General features: G+C 44.3%; 1 protein-coding gene across 2 annotated transcripts; it reads right to left on the reverse strand.

Moving 5' to 3' along the window:
• Positions 1 to 755: 755 nt before the first annotated feature.
• Positions 756 to 14500, reverse strand: LOC142557564 (lysosomal-associated transmembrane protein 4A). 2 transcript variants are annotated; one of them, XM_075669507.1, is made up of 7 exons: positions 13959 to 14498; positions 11249 to 11444; positions 9454 to 9530; positions 7488 to 7706; positions 6216 to 6305; positions 5077 to 5094; positions 756 to 2505 (listed from the first exon to the last, which is right to left on the reverse strand). In XM_075669507.1, the coding sequence occupies exons 1-7, from the start codon at positions 14055 to 14057 to the stop codon at positions 2413 to 2415; spliced, it is 792 nt and encodes a 263-aa protein (XP_075525622.1). In that variant the 5' UTR covers positions 14058 to 14498; the 3' UTR covers positions 756 to 2412. The 2 variants fall into 2 exon arrangements, with proteins under 2 accessions (XP_075525622.1, XP_075525623.1); XM_075669508.1 differs by lacking the exon at positions 5077 to 5094 and having other exon boundaries at positions 13959 to 14500.
• Positions 14501 to 14809: the final 309 nt, after the last annotated feature.

The raw sequence follows: 14809 nt of genomic DNA on the forward strand, positions 1-14809 counted from the left end.
AAAGCAGCAGGCATAAAGTTTAGACAAATCCATCTAGTACTACCAATCATTCCCATGGTGCTTGAATGACTACAGCACCAGCACCCCCTAGTAATTTTTGTAGGAAACCCTCAGAGTAGAAACAGTGGTGAATTCCCATTTCTGCTTTGACAGTGTTTCAACGCAGATTTTCCAAGACTTGCACCTATTTCATAAATCTAAGTCCTAGTGCAGTGCCGTGCGTTAAGACTGCTGTGCTTTAAACAAACAATAAGCCAACATCTGTGCATGTATGCCTACAGCACATACTAATTTTGCACCTTCAGGCCCTTTCCTGCAAGCTGGTCTGGTGTTTGGACTGCGAAAGGATTATTACAACCTTAACTAGATATATCTAAACTGCAGCACCAGGAACACGGCCCATTTTTCTTGAACAAGTTGTGCCAAGCATTATCCTGTTCAGCTTTAATGAGTTTGAAATAAAGGCAATCTACCTTGTTCTCTAAGAGAATGCGACAGCAGATGGCAGCACTGGAGGCAAGGCTTCATAATTTGTCTCACTGTCCGCTTGAACATAAGCTGCCATGCGATCAATAAAACTCCTGTTAGCCAAAGAAACATCCAGGATTTCCACACAAGGCCTTTGTTGAACTCGGTCAAATGTTTTTAGCTGCTGGACTCTAATGGGACAAGGCACTACGTACACACAATCACAAGTGTGTTCAATTCAAACACAAGGTTTGCTTCGCTAAGACAAAGCAGCTTGTAAAGCGAAGTTTGTTTTTCAAGTTTTATTTCACTGCACACTACATCGCAGATACATTGTTTTCCCTCCCTGGCAAGAAAGAGGTTTTTCATTACACATAGAGGGAGGTGGGTGGTCTACTAGAAATCTGTGCATATAACCATGAAACAAAGAACAATGTAAAAGAAAACTGCACTAAATTGAGTAGCACCCACAACAACCAGAAACAAGAAGGCAAACTCTAGAACATTGCACTTGTAACAGACAACACGCATGTCTTATCAGTTGCATCTATGTATAACGTAAGCAATCCTAGATCTCCATAAAGTCATCTCCCCTTCCCACAATGCCAGATTCGCTACCGATGCTCATCAAGTTTGGACAGGCACTAGACAAGCATTTTTAGTAATGTACCAAGTGCAAATCGCGCTTGTTTTTTTGTTGAGAGCACTGTCGGTCTTGGGCAATACCCAAACTACACGCGATGAAAGGCCCATTTACAGTATGTGCAAGCAGCACATGAAACAAACGCATGACTAGGAGGGGGTAGAAGAAAGTACCCAGACACAAGTAGACAGCATAAACGGGTTTCCTTCAGCAGACCAGCAAATAGAAAATGTACGAGGTCATAAAGCAAGCGAGGAGTGGGTAGCTTAATATACAAAAAACGATAAAGAAGCATATTAAAAAAAATACTGCACAGCCTCTAATGAAAGAATCTGGGGTACTGCGTGTTCAACCAACAGCTGTTAGTGGGCCTCATGGCTTTACATTGCTATGGGACTCTGAGCTCGAAACAGCGTCGCCTGCACAGTTTTGACAAAGGACGTATATTAGTGTAGAAACAAACAACACGTATGTGTCGGTTAGTTCCATACTCTCTGGAATGCTGGATCACTCGGGGAATAGCAGAGGTCAAGACTATGCTGGTCTAAGGTGACCTCCCGCCAAATGAAACGTGGACTGCCCACTTCCAATGAAAGCTGCAAATCTTTCTTTGCAATACAGCGATACTAGCATCCATTGCTTAAGATTAGTTGACACAGTGGGCTAGCGTCGCTCAAATGTAAAGATGGCAAAAAGAGAAAGTCTGCAAGGAAGAAAGTTCCGAACCCTCATGTGTAACAACTATCTGTGTTGGGTTGGTGCTCAAAGTTCAGGCTAACCATGTTTTGTTCCTCAAGTAGTGCGTACAGTCAGACAACCTACTACCTGAACAAGCAAAACGAATCGGACCTACAAGCTGAGCTTCCCATTTTCTAGCAATCCAGGATCCTTGCTGGCCTTGCACATACATTCTCGAATTTCAGTTTTCTTCACTTCCGGCAAAGCACTGTCATGAAGCTGCACACTGTGAACCCCAAATACAGCCTGCATGCAAGAAGCTTGTTGCAATTTCCTTTTCCAAAGTTTTGAGAAAAAAAAAGAAAAAAAAGAGAGATATAGAGTGTAAGAAACAAAAGCATTACTGTCTTCGTGTCTGTGACATGCAATCTTCAATCCATACTTTTTTGTGGGGTGCGGTTACGAACTGACACGAAACCAAGGAAAATACATCAAAATGTACACAGGACGTCCAGATTTGCACAGAAGCGGGCCATTTTAGAGACCGCAAGTGCCGTTTGGCAGCTGGAAGCTGCTTCGGGTGGTGGTGACCATTTTCCACGCGCCGACTGCCGTGACACTATTCAGGTGCTGTGGTTTGGGTACGGCGGAGGTGCGTAGACGGGCACAAATGCAGGCATCTTGGTCGCTGTCTCGTAATCGGGTGGCAACAGAGCCTGAAATCGAAGGGCGTGTACGATTGGCAAACGGGACAGGTACCATTCAACATCAGCTGAATTAAAGGGGGCACAACAGTGACATTGAAACCATTTTCGATTTGTTCAATTAACTTGAATAAAACTTTACCTACATGCTAAGTATTTTCACATTAATTTCAAAAGTGACTCTGATTAGTTTTAGTGTGGGTCAATAAGCTTCTAACGTTCACTTCACCTGTTTGAGGCCACAATGAAAAAAAGAGATGGCATGATAAATGCCTAATTTCTAAGGTATGGCAAGATAGCCTAAAGGCATGAAATGCAAGAAGCAGATTGCCTTGACTTCACAAATTCATTATTTTGCTACATTTTCCGTTTTTGCATGGCTTCCACATTGTGAACACTTAAATACAATGGACTGTAATATAGCTAATTATGCTAATAACAAAAAGCTGCTTCTAATGTTTCAGTCCTTGCCATTATAAGTGTTTCCAAAAACTACAAATAGGGCCATTCTTATTCATGAACAAGGCTCGAAATGCATGTTTCCAGGGATTACCTTCGAAGAAACTTCCACAACTTGCTCCTCTAGCTTCTAATACCCAAGAGCTCAGTTATGGCAGCCAGAATAATGTTTCGCTGTGCTTGACAGCCAAGTTGGACAGTCACCATTTCGTATTTACAAATGCATGTGAAGTAGCTCCTAGAGAAGGTGCTTCATGATCACTGCATACACTAAAGGTGATGGCTGAGCCAACCAAGGTTCTAGAAAAATCTGCAGATACTGTAAGTTATTGCTCGGTCTCATTCAGGTTCCCAGCTTGAGAGTGCCTTGCTCCCTCATCAGCCTCTCTCCATAGCACTGTATAACAGCATCTACATTGACAATTCCTAATGTGGGCTCGCTAGTGGGAAAAACGATCTGGAAGTTGACAGGGCAGATCCTTTACATCAACAAAGACTTAATTAAAGAAATTGACTGGTAGGTTGATTGCTTCAGATTTATTGCTTCTAACATTATAGGCCAATGCAAGGACTACGAGAGGCGACATAGGGCTTGTGGATTCATTTTGACGACTTGCATTTCTTTGACACGCACACAAAGCCCAAGACTACCACATGAGCATTGCTGCATTTTGCTCCAAATTGAACGCTGCTACTGCATCTGGGGGTCAAACCCGCGATTTCGCACTCTTAAATTAAATTATTGGATCCTGTGTGCCAAAAACACAATCTTATTATGAGGCACGACGTAGTGGGGGACTCCAGATTAATTTTGGCTACCTGGGGTTCTTTGATGTGCACCTAAATCTAAGCACACAGGTGTTTTTGCATTTCACCCCCATCGAAATGCAGCTTCTGTGGCCGCGATTGGATCCCACGATCTCGTACTCAGCAGTGCAACACCAAAGCCACTAAGCAACCACAACGGGTCACATTTCCGCACTCTGCACAAGAATGCCATAATAGCCACTTCAGCGGGATAAACTGGATTTTCCAAAGGGTACAATCTTCCTACATTCACAATCAGCTTGCAATAAGACGACCGAAATAGTAATAGTACCATATTTGAAGAGATACAGAGCCATTCTACATTTTTCTTTAAAGAAGTGCCGACACACAGGTTGCAGAAACTCTGTCACGCAGTGATCGCACTAAGCAAGTATTTATTGTTTGGAATGAATTTTATGATGCTTTAACTTGATAACTAAAGTTGGGCTCCCGATTCTGAACCTGGCGTCATCGGCATTATCGTGACAGACAGCAAAATTTTCCGATGTGGTGTTGCAATAAGGCTACGCAGCAAGCACTAGTATTATAGTAAATTACTTAGAGTGGCTCCAATGCTCTCCAGTACTGTATATTTTCTGGGGTTCACATGGCTTGAGCCTTCATTTACCGCAAAAAGATGGCAAGCTGAAAATGCCATGTCACTACTGTAGTTTTGGGCTCTTAAATTCTGGGATTTTACGTGCCAAAACCCTATTATTATTATGAGGCATGCCGTAGTGAGGCGGGACTCTGGATTAATTTTGACCCCCTGGGTTTCTTTGCACCCAATGCTCACGATAAACAGGCGTTATTGCATTTTGCCCCCATCGAAATGCAGCCGCCGTGGCAAGGATTTGATTCCGCACCCTTGTGCATAGCAGCGCAACACCAAAGTCACCAAGCAACCACAGCAGGCAATTCTGGGTTGAATTCTATGTTTTCAGCCAAGCTGCTTTTAGGACAAGCACAGAGAGAATTTTATTCACACTGTGCACCTACAAGTTCACTGTAAAACTAAGCAGGCTCAGTTGGTTCGTATTCTGTGATGAGTAGAATGGAAGTGCGAAAGAAAAACAGGGACGACCACGTCTGTGCCAGTTTCTGTCGGTCATCCTTGTTTTCCTTTTGGGCTTCGACGCTATTCTTCACTGAAAAGATGGACGTCACTGTGCATAGTATGAATGTCTCTAGAGATTGCGTACTGCAACCTGTCATGCTACCAATGCCCAGCATGCTTCTACCACTCGGCAACTACTCTACACGTGAGCCCCAGTTATGCAGAGGAAGCAAAGTAAAACAAAAAAGACCAACGCCTACCTGGCCGTACGGCAACACCTGAAAGCAGAGAATTCACACAACACTGAGTCACGCAGTCTATATAACAAGTAACGATTCCTGAATGCACACTTCTGCAGACTTTGAAATAAACTGTCAGTACAACAAAATGAGGAAAAAAAATTACCTACAAGTACATCTTCAGACAAAGAAGGAAACACTATGACAAACGATGGTCCACTTGAGGCGCTCCATTTCAAGAAGCAGAACGAATGAGACCTAAATGCTGGGACCATACTGCGGTACCATCAATTTGGAAAACGCTGCGTAAATTTTCACAACAGCTGCACCTCCAACCTGAACCTGCGGCATGGGTAGCATCCTTGGCGAGGCTTTGAGTGAAACATCGGCAAGCAGCTGATACACAAATTTTTTGTCTTTTTTTTTGGGGGGGGGGGGGGGTGCAATGTTTCTTCCCAGACATCACCCTTTCGTCTTCACAAGGTAGAACTACTGTGCAATGAAAAATGGGTTGAGGTGCAGAACAAAGCTGGGGAAATGCCCGGACTGCACTGTTGTACGCACATCTACGCTCTTGTGTAGAGCATCGAAGCACCGTGTTGCGAGGCAATGAAAGCAATAGTCGTGTGCTGCTGCTCAGTTTGTAAGAGTACACTTGTGAGCAATGGCAGTCCCCTCGAACTTTTTAGCACAGTGTCCTGAAATTAATAGCTGCCTTCGTAATTACTCTACATTTGCTGTGTAGTGTAGTGCTGAAGCACTATAGGCAAGCACACGGACATTTGTACAAACACGGTTATGGTTTGGCAGAGCATAGTAAAGCCTTCTTGAAGATGGTTCTTTGGCCTGCACCACTTAGGCACAGTTTTTTTTTTTTTTTCATAAAAAGTTGGGGGTTGGCTATTACACAGTGCTTGTATTTGTATTGACTTTTGCACTTAGCAATTAGCAAAACTGGTGGAAGCTGTCGCAACCAAGAAAATTCACAAGTTATTCATTGGCATTTTCTTTTTTCACTCTAGAAAGTTATTGCTACAGAATCTGGGCCCCACTATCTGCCACAAATTGGCTACGCAGTCCCCTGATAAACAGCAGTTGGGGATCCTATAATGAAACAAAGCTTTCTTTTTTCTTCTTCTTTTTAAGGATGCAGCTCTTACCTCAGAGTCAGATTCCACATCAGGAAGGCTCGCTTCTTGCCTGAGTCGCAGGTATTTGTAACAGGACCAGACAATTCCCATCACATAGGCCTAAAAAGATACAACAGTTAGCATTAAATTCAACGGTCAGCATAAAAATCACCCTTGTTTTTCAAAAGAAAACACAGTAAGTTTACTTGCTTTAAATGTCAAAATTTTTCCCAGAAGGGAACTGGTCATCGGATACTAAAGTTTCCAGACATGAGGACAAGTGAGTTTCAGGTCTGGAAAGGATATAACCTCGAAAAAGAACATTTCTAGAAGCCAGCTAGGAATTCCGACTGTGGAAAGAAAAAAAAATCCCTTTAGACTCAAACTCCATTTGGGTAATTTTGCAGGCGGCATGATGGTTGCAAGTGACAAGATGGACATAAAGTGGAGAATCGCTTCACTTTCACGTATTGTGAAGAAGCACATCTCAGTTGACAAAGCCTCTTGAGCAACTCAAGATGAAATGCAAAAACTGTTAACATTTCCATGGGTTGAAAGCATGGTCGAAAAGTCACAAAACCTTTTTCTGTTTGGTGCTGCAGGAAGCGCTAGGATGCTAAGACTCCATGTAGTTAGTTGCATAAGGCACCGTGGTGGTGGTGCATTTTGGCTGCTCGATTTCCGCAATTGTGCTGCTTCAGCAATGGGTGCAGAGGTCATTGCACAATTGCCGGCTGTAGCTAGTGAACTCATGGGCAAAAAGGAGTGGAAATTGTGAGCCTGCCTGTTAACAGAGAATTTTTATAACCAAAAGATGCCAGAGCAGATGACCGAGTGCATTGTGCTGCCAGTGCCACCTCCTTGTCATGTTGCCTGTAGCCATCACGCGTATGTTTTTTCACTGGCAAGCAAAGCATCGAGAACAGCAAAGACTAAGAAAAAATACATTGTTTTCAGATCAGAATTACTTTTTCAGCAACGTTGCTGTTGTCGATTTTGTCTGCTTCAAAAAGTTCTGCATAAACTTGCTTGAACCATGCAGCCTTCTGGCATTCTTTCACCAACAGTAGACTTCTAACAGAAGCGTTGGAGACCTAGAAGTGAAACTTTCTCTGGACCAGACTTGATGCAACATTAGTATAGTAAAATGAGCCTAAATTCGTAAGCTTTACCTGAAATTTGAGAGATATGGCAGGTACGCAAGCGGGAGACTGGAGTGCTAATGATTCCAGTCCTGTTGCTTGGTTTTTCGCTGAAATGGGGTTTACACCTTACAGTGCGAGGGCAAGACAAGCGACAGACCTTGATCATCATGCAGGCAACGAAGCCGACCATGACAACGGTGCATAGCCACTGGGGGTCGAGACGCAGCAGCTCCTTCTGCAGGGGCAGGTCTCGCGACGATGCCACCAGGCGGCGCACATCCGGCATGTACGAGAAGTATCCCACCACTGTCAGCGCCGACAGCACGAAGTCAAACACTTGCAGGCAGAAGAACGGCATCAGGTACGTTGGCTGACCCTGCGCAGCAACAGTTGGGGCATATGTCACACACGCACGGCCATGCACAGGGCACCAGAGAGTTTCACAACGCAAAAATTATTAGAGGGACACGTGGCGCACAAGTGTGGGTGCACTGTTCATATTCCACTTTAACCCTTTTTCTGTTGCCGACGTGTGTAGACGTCACCAGAATCGCAACTAATACAGCCAGTGACGAGGATAGCCCTCATGAGGAAAGATATGTTGCAGTGTGAACCAATTGCAAGGAAATGTATACCAGTAAACTTGCACTGAACAGCTGTTTTTGACACTAGATTGTAGCGCTTGTCGGTTGTAGTAGGTATTGGTCAAGGCTATATATGCCGGCCTGACCCGAACGGTAATGACCATAGCCATCATCATCATCATCAGTGGCATGGTGTGTGTTTTTTCTTTTCCCTATGTGTTGCTTGAAAGCTTGGAATCCAAATATGGCTGTCTGCACACAATGCTTCTGGGAAATTTGATACAATCTCGGTCATTACTTGTAGTGTTAATGCTAATTCTAGCATGGGTGGAAATCATAGCAAGCATTGATTCGACCGACTGGTGTCGAACAACTTTCCAACTTCTTGTTTTAACCTAATATTACCAATGTGCTGTATGACAATGATTGGCTTCATTTACACTTTAATTTCTACCACCATATTGTTTTCAGAACATAACAAATTAAAACTTTTTAAGATATCTGAAATAGTCACCCACAGCAAGTGCTGCTGCCCACAAGCTGTCCAGATCTACCAGCATGCATGGTCATAAGTGTGAAGACTTAGTTGCGAACCCGAAATTACATGCCAGAATGTAGTAGTTATTCAATTTAAAGCACTCCACTAGTCTAATAAGATGTTGTGTAACTAGCACGCAGCAGCTGAACTATGCAGAACAATAAAAGAGGCTGCAGTTTCCATTCCCAACGAAGCCATGCTAGATTGTTGAAAAAAATCCGTGGTAGACTACCTAGCATTCCCATGGAAGTTCAATTAATTCTGGTAGGGAACTTGCATGCATCACACCACTACAGGTTCCACGAGGAGTGTGATATATCATGAATAATTCGACAAACAGCAAAGGGCAAAGAGGGGCACTTTTTGAACCCAGTAAGTAAATGTTCATGATCTGTAGAAAATCCTGGAAACAAATCCAGAAGACACATCTTTAGATATCCCGTAAACAATGTTGCCATGAACATGCAAGCCAAGTTTTATTTCATTGCATGCAGATGAGACCCCACTATCTTGCATATTGCTTGCTCTCTTCCGTTGGTTTCAAGGCCCTCCCATGTTTATTTATTTATTTATTTTCCCACCACCATCAAAGATGTCAAAGCCAGCACAATGATGCCAGTGCACAGACACCAGCAACTAGGCGATTGTTCATGACCATCAACCACTACAGAGTGAACGACTTGCACATGCAAACACACCCCTCAAATGTTATGCGAAATGGGGAAGCAGTGATTGTTAACACATCCCACCCGTTTCGTCACCACTCTGTTGCTCTGTGGCGCCTGTGTGAGACGCCAAATTTGGATGCGTTATATGCGCACCGCATTAACAGAAAAAATAAAGGAGCAATCAGCAGGTCATTGCTATCGGTGCCGTCCCAAGCTAAGAGAAGATGTGTTGAAAGGGAATGAGGAAACTAAGCATCACACTTTTTATACAACCGCTCTCACAACACGCCAACGATGCAGAAGTTGAAAAGGCACATTCGTGCGAGTCCTTACCCATATGGTTCCATACAGTAGCAACAGGGTAACAACTCCTGTGCAGACGGTGATGGCTAGAGCCACATGAAGGTCCTCTAAACAGCGGGAACAAAAGAAGACGCCAGCTTAGTGCCTGGAATGAAAGCCAACAAACTTATACCCCGTCTGACCAACTTTGACCAGTGTGCCAAAAGCCATAGGTTGTGTTAGCCAATCAACGACAGCATGATTTACTAACATGGTGCCAGGAATGCTGCCACCCGCAGGCACCAACACAAGTGCCTCCCCCAAAGGGATCGCCCGAGAGTAATGCCCCAGGTTCACGCATGCAAAGGTTGTAATCAGGAATTTGCGGTGGGAAATGGTGCTTTTGTAGTTCCATCACTGGACAGTATGGCCAAACATACTTCAACACAACACGCACGCTCACTTTACGTGTTAGTGTACCATACAACTACGCTACCATGCAAAGAGATGTAAAAGTCAAATAAAAGTGAATACCTTGGTGCTGTCCTGTATGTCAAGATAAGAGAGGGAAAAGAAAAAAAAAATCTAGAGTCTCCGGAGTTGACGTAAGGCTTTGCCATTAAGGCACACCTTACACTATGTGGTAATCAATGTAACTATTAATTATGCGATGAAAGGTACACACTATTAGAAAAAAAGATGCCCAGCCATTCTCTAGTGCCTCCACAGAATAAGCTGCTGAAACGAACAAAGATCATATCTTGCATTTGGTTGTGCACCAACATGCAAGTTTATCAAATCAGATTATGCAAGTTTTATCACATCATCATCTCCTGATTGTTCTCACAATGTTACAAGTGGACCAAATGACAGTATACCATATATTATGTAAAGGCATACACGAGCAAGCATGATTAATGGTTCACACAACAATGAAAATAAACGATTGCACTAGATAAGCTATCTATTGTTTTAGGGCTGCTTTTTGTGCTAACTAATTTTTTATCAATCAATCTATCAATCACATTTATTCAACACATTACCAATGTTTGGGGCGTGGACAAAAAGCCTGTACGAGGCTTGATGGCATCTGTGTCCCAGAAACATGGCAAACAATTAGTAAGCTCACCAAGTATAAAAGGAAAACACATACAGTAATTGTAATAGAAACACAGTACAGTAAAACCTAATTAATTCGGAAAATCGGATCATTTGGACTTGTCCTCTGGTCCTGGCAGGCGTATGCATCATTTAATACAATGAAACAACCATTAATTCGGACATATTCGGCTGCACATTGGTTAATTCGGACAACTCTCGGGGCTCGGCGAGCGAGGGGCACTGCAAATGTGCGATGCAAAAGAGCAAAAATGGCGCTAGCGTCCACCAAAATGAAGCCGCAGAGTTTGCATTGCCATAGTCGATCAGTGAGAATAGTAGGTGAATGACAGCAACATCAGAATGCATCGTCCCTATTTGTGCCTTTAAAAGCCTTTCTTCTTGCGTTTACCGACGCGCTTAGCACCGCATTGGCCGTGTGCCTTCACGATTGCATAGTCGCCATCCATGGTCACGTTGATAGCGACCATGGCTTCGTCCACAGTGGTTGCAGCAAACAGTAGTTTCTTCAGAACCGCAAGGAATGTCTAGGAACAATTCCGGGCAAGTCGGCAATGTCATCATCGCTTAGTGATATTTCACTGAAGATCACTAAATGAATGCTCAGTTTTGGGCCATGATTTGAAGTTTACTTAAAAACAAATGTAAAAAATGCTGTTACATACAGAGCTCAACAATGGTAAAAATGACTGTGAAACAAAGTATGTCCTTGAAACACAGAACTCACCATCACGGATGCTTGCCAGCTTTGGGTCATTGGCCATGTCCGAAAGTTCGTGGCTGTAGACAGAGGGACGAAAGCGGGTGATGAAGCTGCCTGAAAGCTGTGTCGTCGCTGATCCGTTGTTTCCGTACAGCTTTTCGATTAGCTCCGGCCGCAGCATCATGCTGACGAGAATCGCCAAGGCAAGGACATGGAGAATCTGCAACCGCACAACAACATTTCCCAATGGGGTCACTAGATGCGTTTCTCCATGTATGACCGCAGTCGTAATTCTCTATATGAGCCTCGTAGCTGTTTGTGCCTGGCGGATTACACTATTCAACCATGCTATCCAACACCACATTAAGAAAAACCAGCATGTCAATATACAGCAAAAAATTTCAACGCATTCCATACTTACTGGAAATGCCCTCCCCAGAGCACTCTCTTCCCAAAACTTTTTAATTGGCTCAAGCATCCCACCCCCCCCCCCCACCTCACTTGCCTACACTACGGCTACATCTGACGGCGCACACAGAGCACGTCATTAAGTCCAGACAAATGGACTCGCCAACAACACATGGGACCCAGCTGAACTCAATAGCGATGACTCAGATAAAGGAGTACATCTTTAACATACCATTTTCTAGTGCCAAATCAAAGTCCAAGCCCTCTCACACTGTAAAAGAATGCTGGCAAGTAGTACCTGAGTGGCCTAAACAATTTACTGCGGCACTTCTAATTTTGGTGCCCAGGAAGTGGATGACATGCATGACATCACAATACACTGGCTCGTTTTGTAGCTGTGATCATAGCAGCTTCCAGACACAAACACAGCCCCCCTGCCTCCTAAAAAAAGGGGGGGGGGGGCGCCCATGTCCAGCACCCTTGTTTGTTTATTTATCTATTTAATTTTTATGAACAGCGCCATCACACCTAGCCTTACTGCAGTACAATGTCAGCAAATATTGCTCTGCATCACACATTATGATAATGTTGATAACACCAGATATGTTGTTTCAAGGCCAACTTTAATACCGAATTCCCAATGTTAATAATTGCTATGTGACATGCGAGATGTGCCAAAGCCCTTCCTATGATTGCGGTACTTACATAACGCATAGTTGGCTATCAGCACTCGGAATGCAGCTTTAATGTATTTTATTCCAGTTTACAGGTGCTTGAGTTTCACCTTTATTCATAATCGAATGCAAACTGTTTAGAGGCATTATGCGCACTACATAAAGCTTAAAAACTGTGCTGCATATGTGGCAATCACTAGAAACAAAGTGACCACAACATGCATCACATCAACTTGCTGCACACAACAGTGCATGAGACAGAACAAATTGGCTAAATCAATCTGCTGTGCGCCCACGTTGCTCTTGCGAGATTAGCAGAGAACAGAGGAACTTCGTTGCTTTACGCCATACTATACACATTCCCAATAAGCCCAGAAAGACATTTGCAGGTCACGTAATAACGATGCGACAGTAGCACCTCACAAGTGCAAGATGCACGATTTTGCAAAGGGGAGCGCAGAAGTGTTGCGGATAAAAAGGAGACTTGGACAGGATAGGCGCTCTCCTGTTCAGGCGTCTTTCCCGTACGTGTCTCCACTTTTTTTTTTTCTTTCTTTCCACAAAACTTCTGCGCTCCCCTCTGCAAAATCATGTTAATCCAACTAGCCTAACAGCTAAGGCAAGATGCAATGTGCACTGCAATATTAGGGCTAATTACTTTCGAACTCCAAAGCAAGTGCTGAAATGTCACAGATGCTGACCGCTGCAGGAAACATATTGCTGTAACTTTTTTTCGTGGTCAACAATTTTGAACTGTGGTATATTTCCTTCAAGAAAGTGTGTAAACATGGTCGGCCCATCTGTCATGTACACAAGCTAGAACCTTTTAACAGAAACTTCAGCTTTAGGAAATACGTTACAGGCACGGACACAAGAGAGAAACGGACAACATAAAGGAACTTCTTTTTTTTTTCTCGCTAAACCCTCCAGCAGTTTTCTAGGCTTTCGTTGCTTTAACAAAAAGAAATTGTGGATTGCTTCTCTTTTTCTTTTTTCTGGAGGCCTAATACACGAGTTATTTGATTTGTACAGGTGGATAATGAGCTTCGAGTAATTTCCCTTCGTAAACTGGAACCAACCTCCGAAACCTGTTTACCTGCGTTAGCAGATCGAACACATTCCTGCACGCATAGGCATGCGCTTTTAAAAGAACCTTCACGGTTCACTGCTCGAAGAGGAGAATAAAAAAAAAAAAAACGAAAACTAAACGCGTTTGAGCCGGCGACATTTTACGAAGCACCTGGCGCGCGTCTATAGGCAGATGCCGCGGGACTACGGAGCGCAAGCTGTGGTTTCGCACTGAACTTTCTACTTGCGTCATACAAGCGTGCGTCACTTCAGGTCATGAAGTGCAAAAGATGATAACGTAGACACCGACTGCCGGTTAAGCAAAACAAAAGCAGCCATTATACCAATGACAAGACGCTCTCGTCTCAACCTACAAATATATCGACCAGCGCCTCTACACCGCCGACCGCTCCCTGCATCGCATTTCCCCGTTCCTCTCGCCACAACCTACTCCTCTTTATCCCTGTCGCAAGGCGAGAGCTGATGCGATTTGGGCTAGTATATTTCTTAAAGTAACCTGCTAAACGCGATCAGAAGTAAAGGATAACGGCACGACATAGATGCAGCTGCGGATCAGCACTCACCAAATGCCAGATGCCCAGAATCACCGTGCCAGTGCGAACATGACAGCAGAAACAGCAGCGAAACGCGCTGTGATTCACGAGGTCACTTTTCCTGCGCATTCCTGTGCTTGTGTCGGGCAGGGTCACAGACGAGCTCGCTGCAGAGTCACAAACACGCCGGTTCGACGAGACTTGGGGCAAATGACACAAGAAATCGCTGTCAATCACACGACGGCTCAAGAATTTAAGCCTAATATGTGGTATGCACTGCTGCAGTCCGCTGTTTCCGCCACCACTCTGGTGACGTCGCAGTAGCACGCGTTCACAAGATCGCTTTGATAGCCTCGATTGCCGCAGCGGTGCGCGGAGATTCCAACCTGCCGTGCTCGCGCGCGTTAACACGACGGCACAGCTGCTTCGAACGAGGTACTTAGGCAAGAAAATCTACAGTTGCAAACATCAGGCGCGGTGCGCCGAGATCGCCCCCAGCAGCGCAGCCGGCGCGGGCGGATCGCGAAACCAACCGCCACCCCACCGATCACCGCCGAAACGCGCAGTACACAGTTGCAACACACCGCACAGCAACAATACGCACACAAGCGGTTTATGAAACTGGCACGACTCTCATGACATTTACTATATTTGCGCCAACTTTGGCCATAGCTAAGCCAAGTAAACAGTTTAATTTACATGCATTTTTACGACAAACGCTTGTCTATTTTGTTAGCAGATGGCGCATATATCTGCGAGTTCCATCTTGCGCGCTCGATTATGTTAGCAACTTGATTTTGCTGCGACAGCAGTGAGTAAAAACTGGGTTCCTTTTTCCGTCCGTCCATTCCGTTACCATAATCCGTCATGCTAGATTGTAC

The sequence above is a fragment of the Dermacentor variabilis genome, chromosome 9, assembly GCF_050947875.1.
Source record: "Dermacentor variabilis isolate Ectoservices chromosome 9, ASM5094787v1, whole genome shotgun sequence".
In the NCBI taxonomy this organism is placed as follows: domain Eukaryota; kingdom Metazoa; phylum Arthropoda; class Arachnida; order Ixodida; family Ixodidae; genus Dermacentor; species Dermacentor variabilis.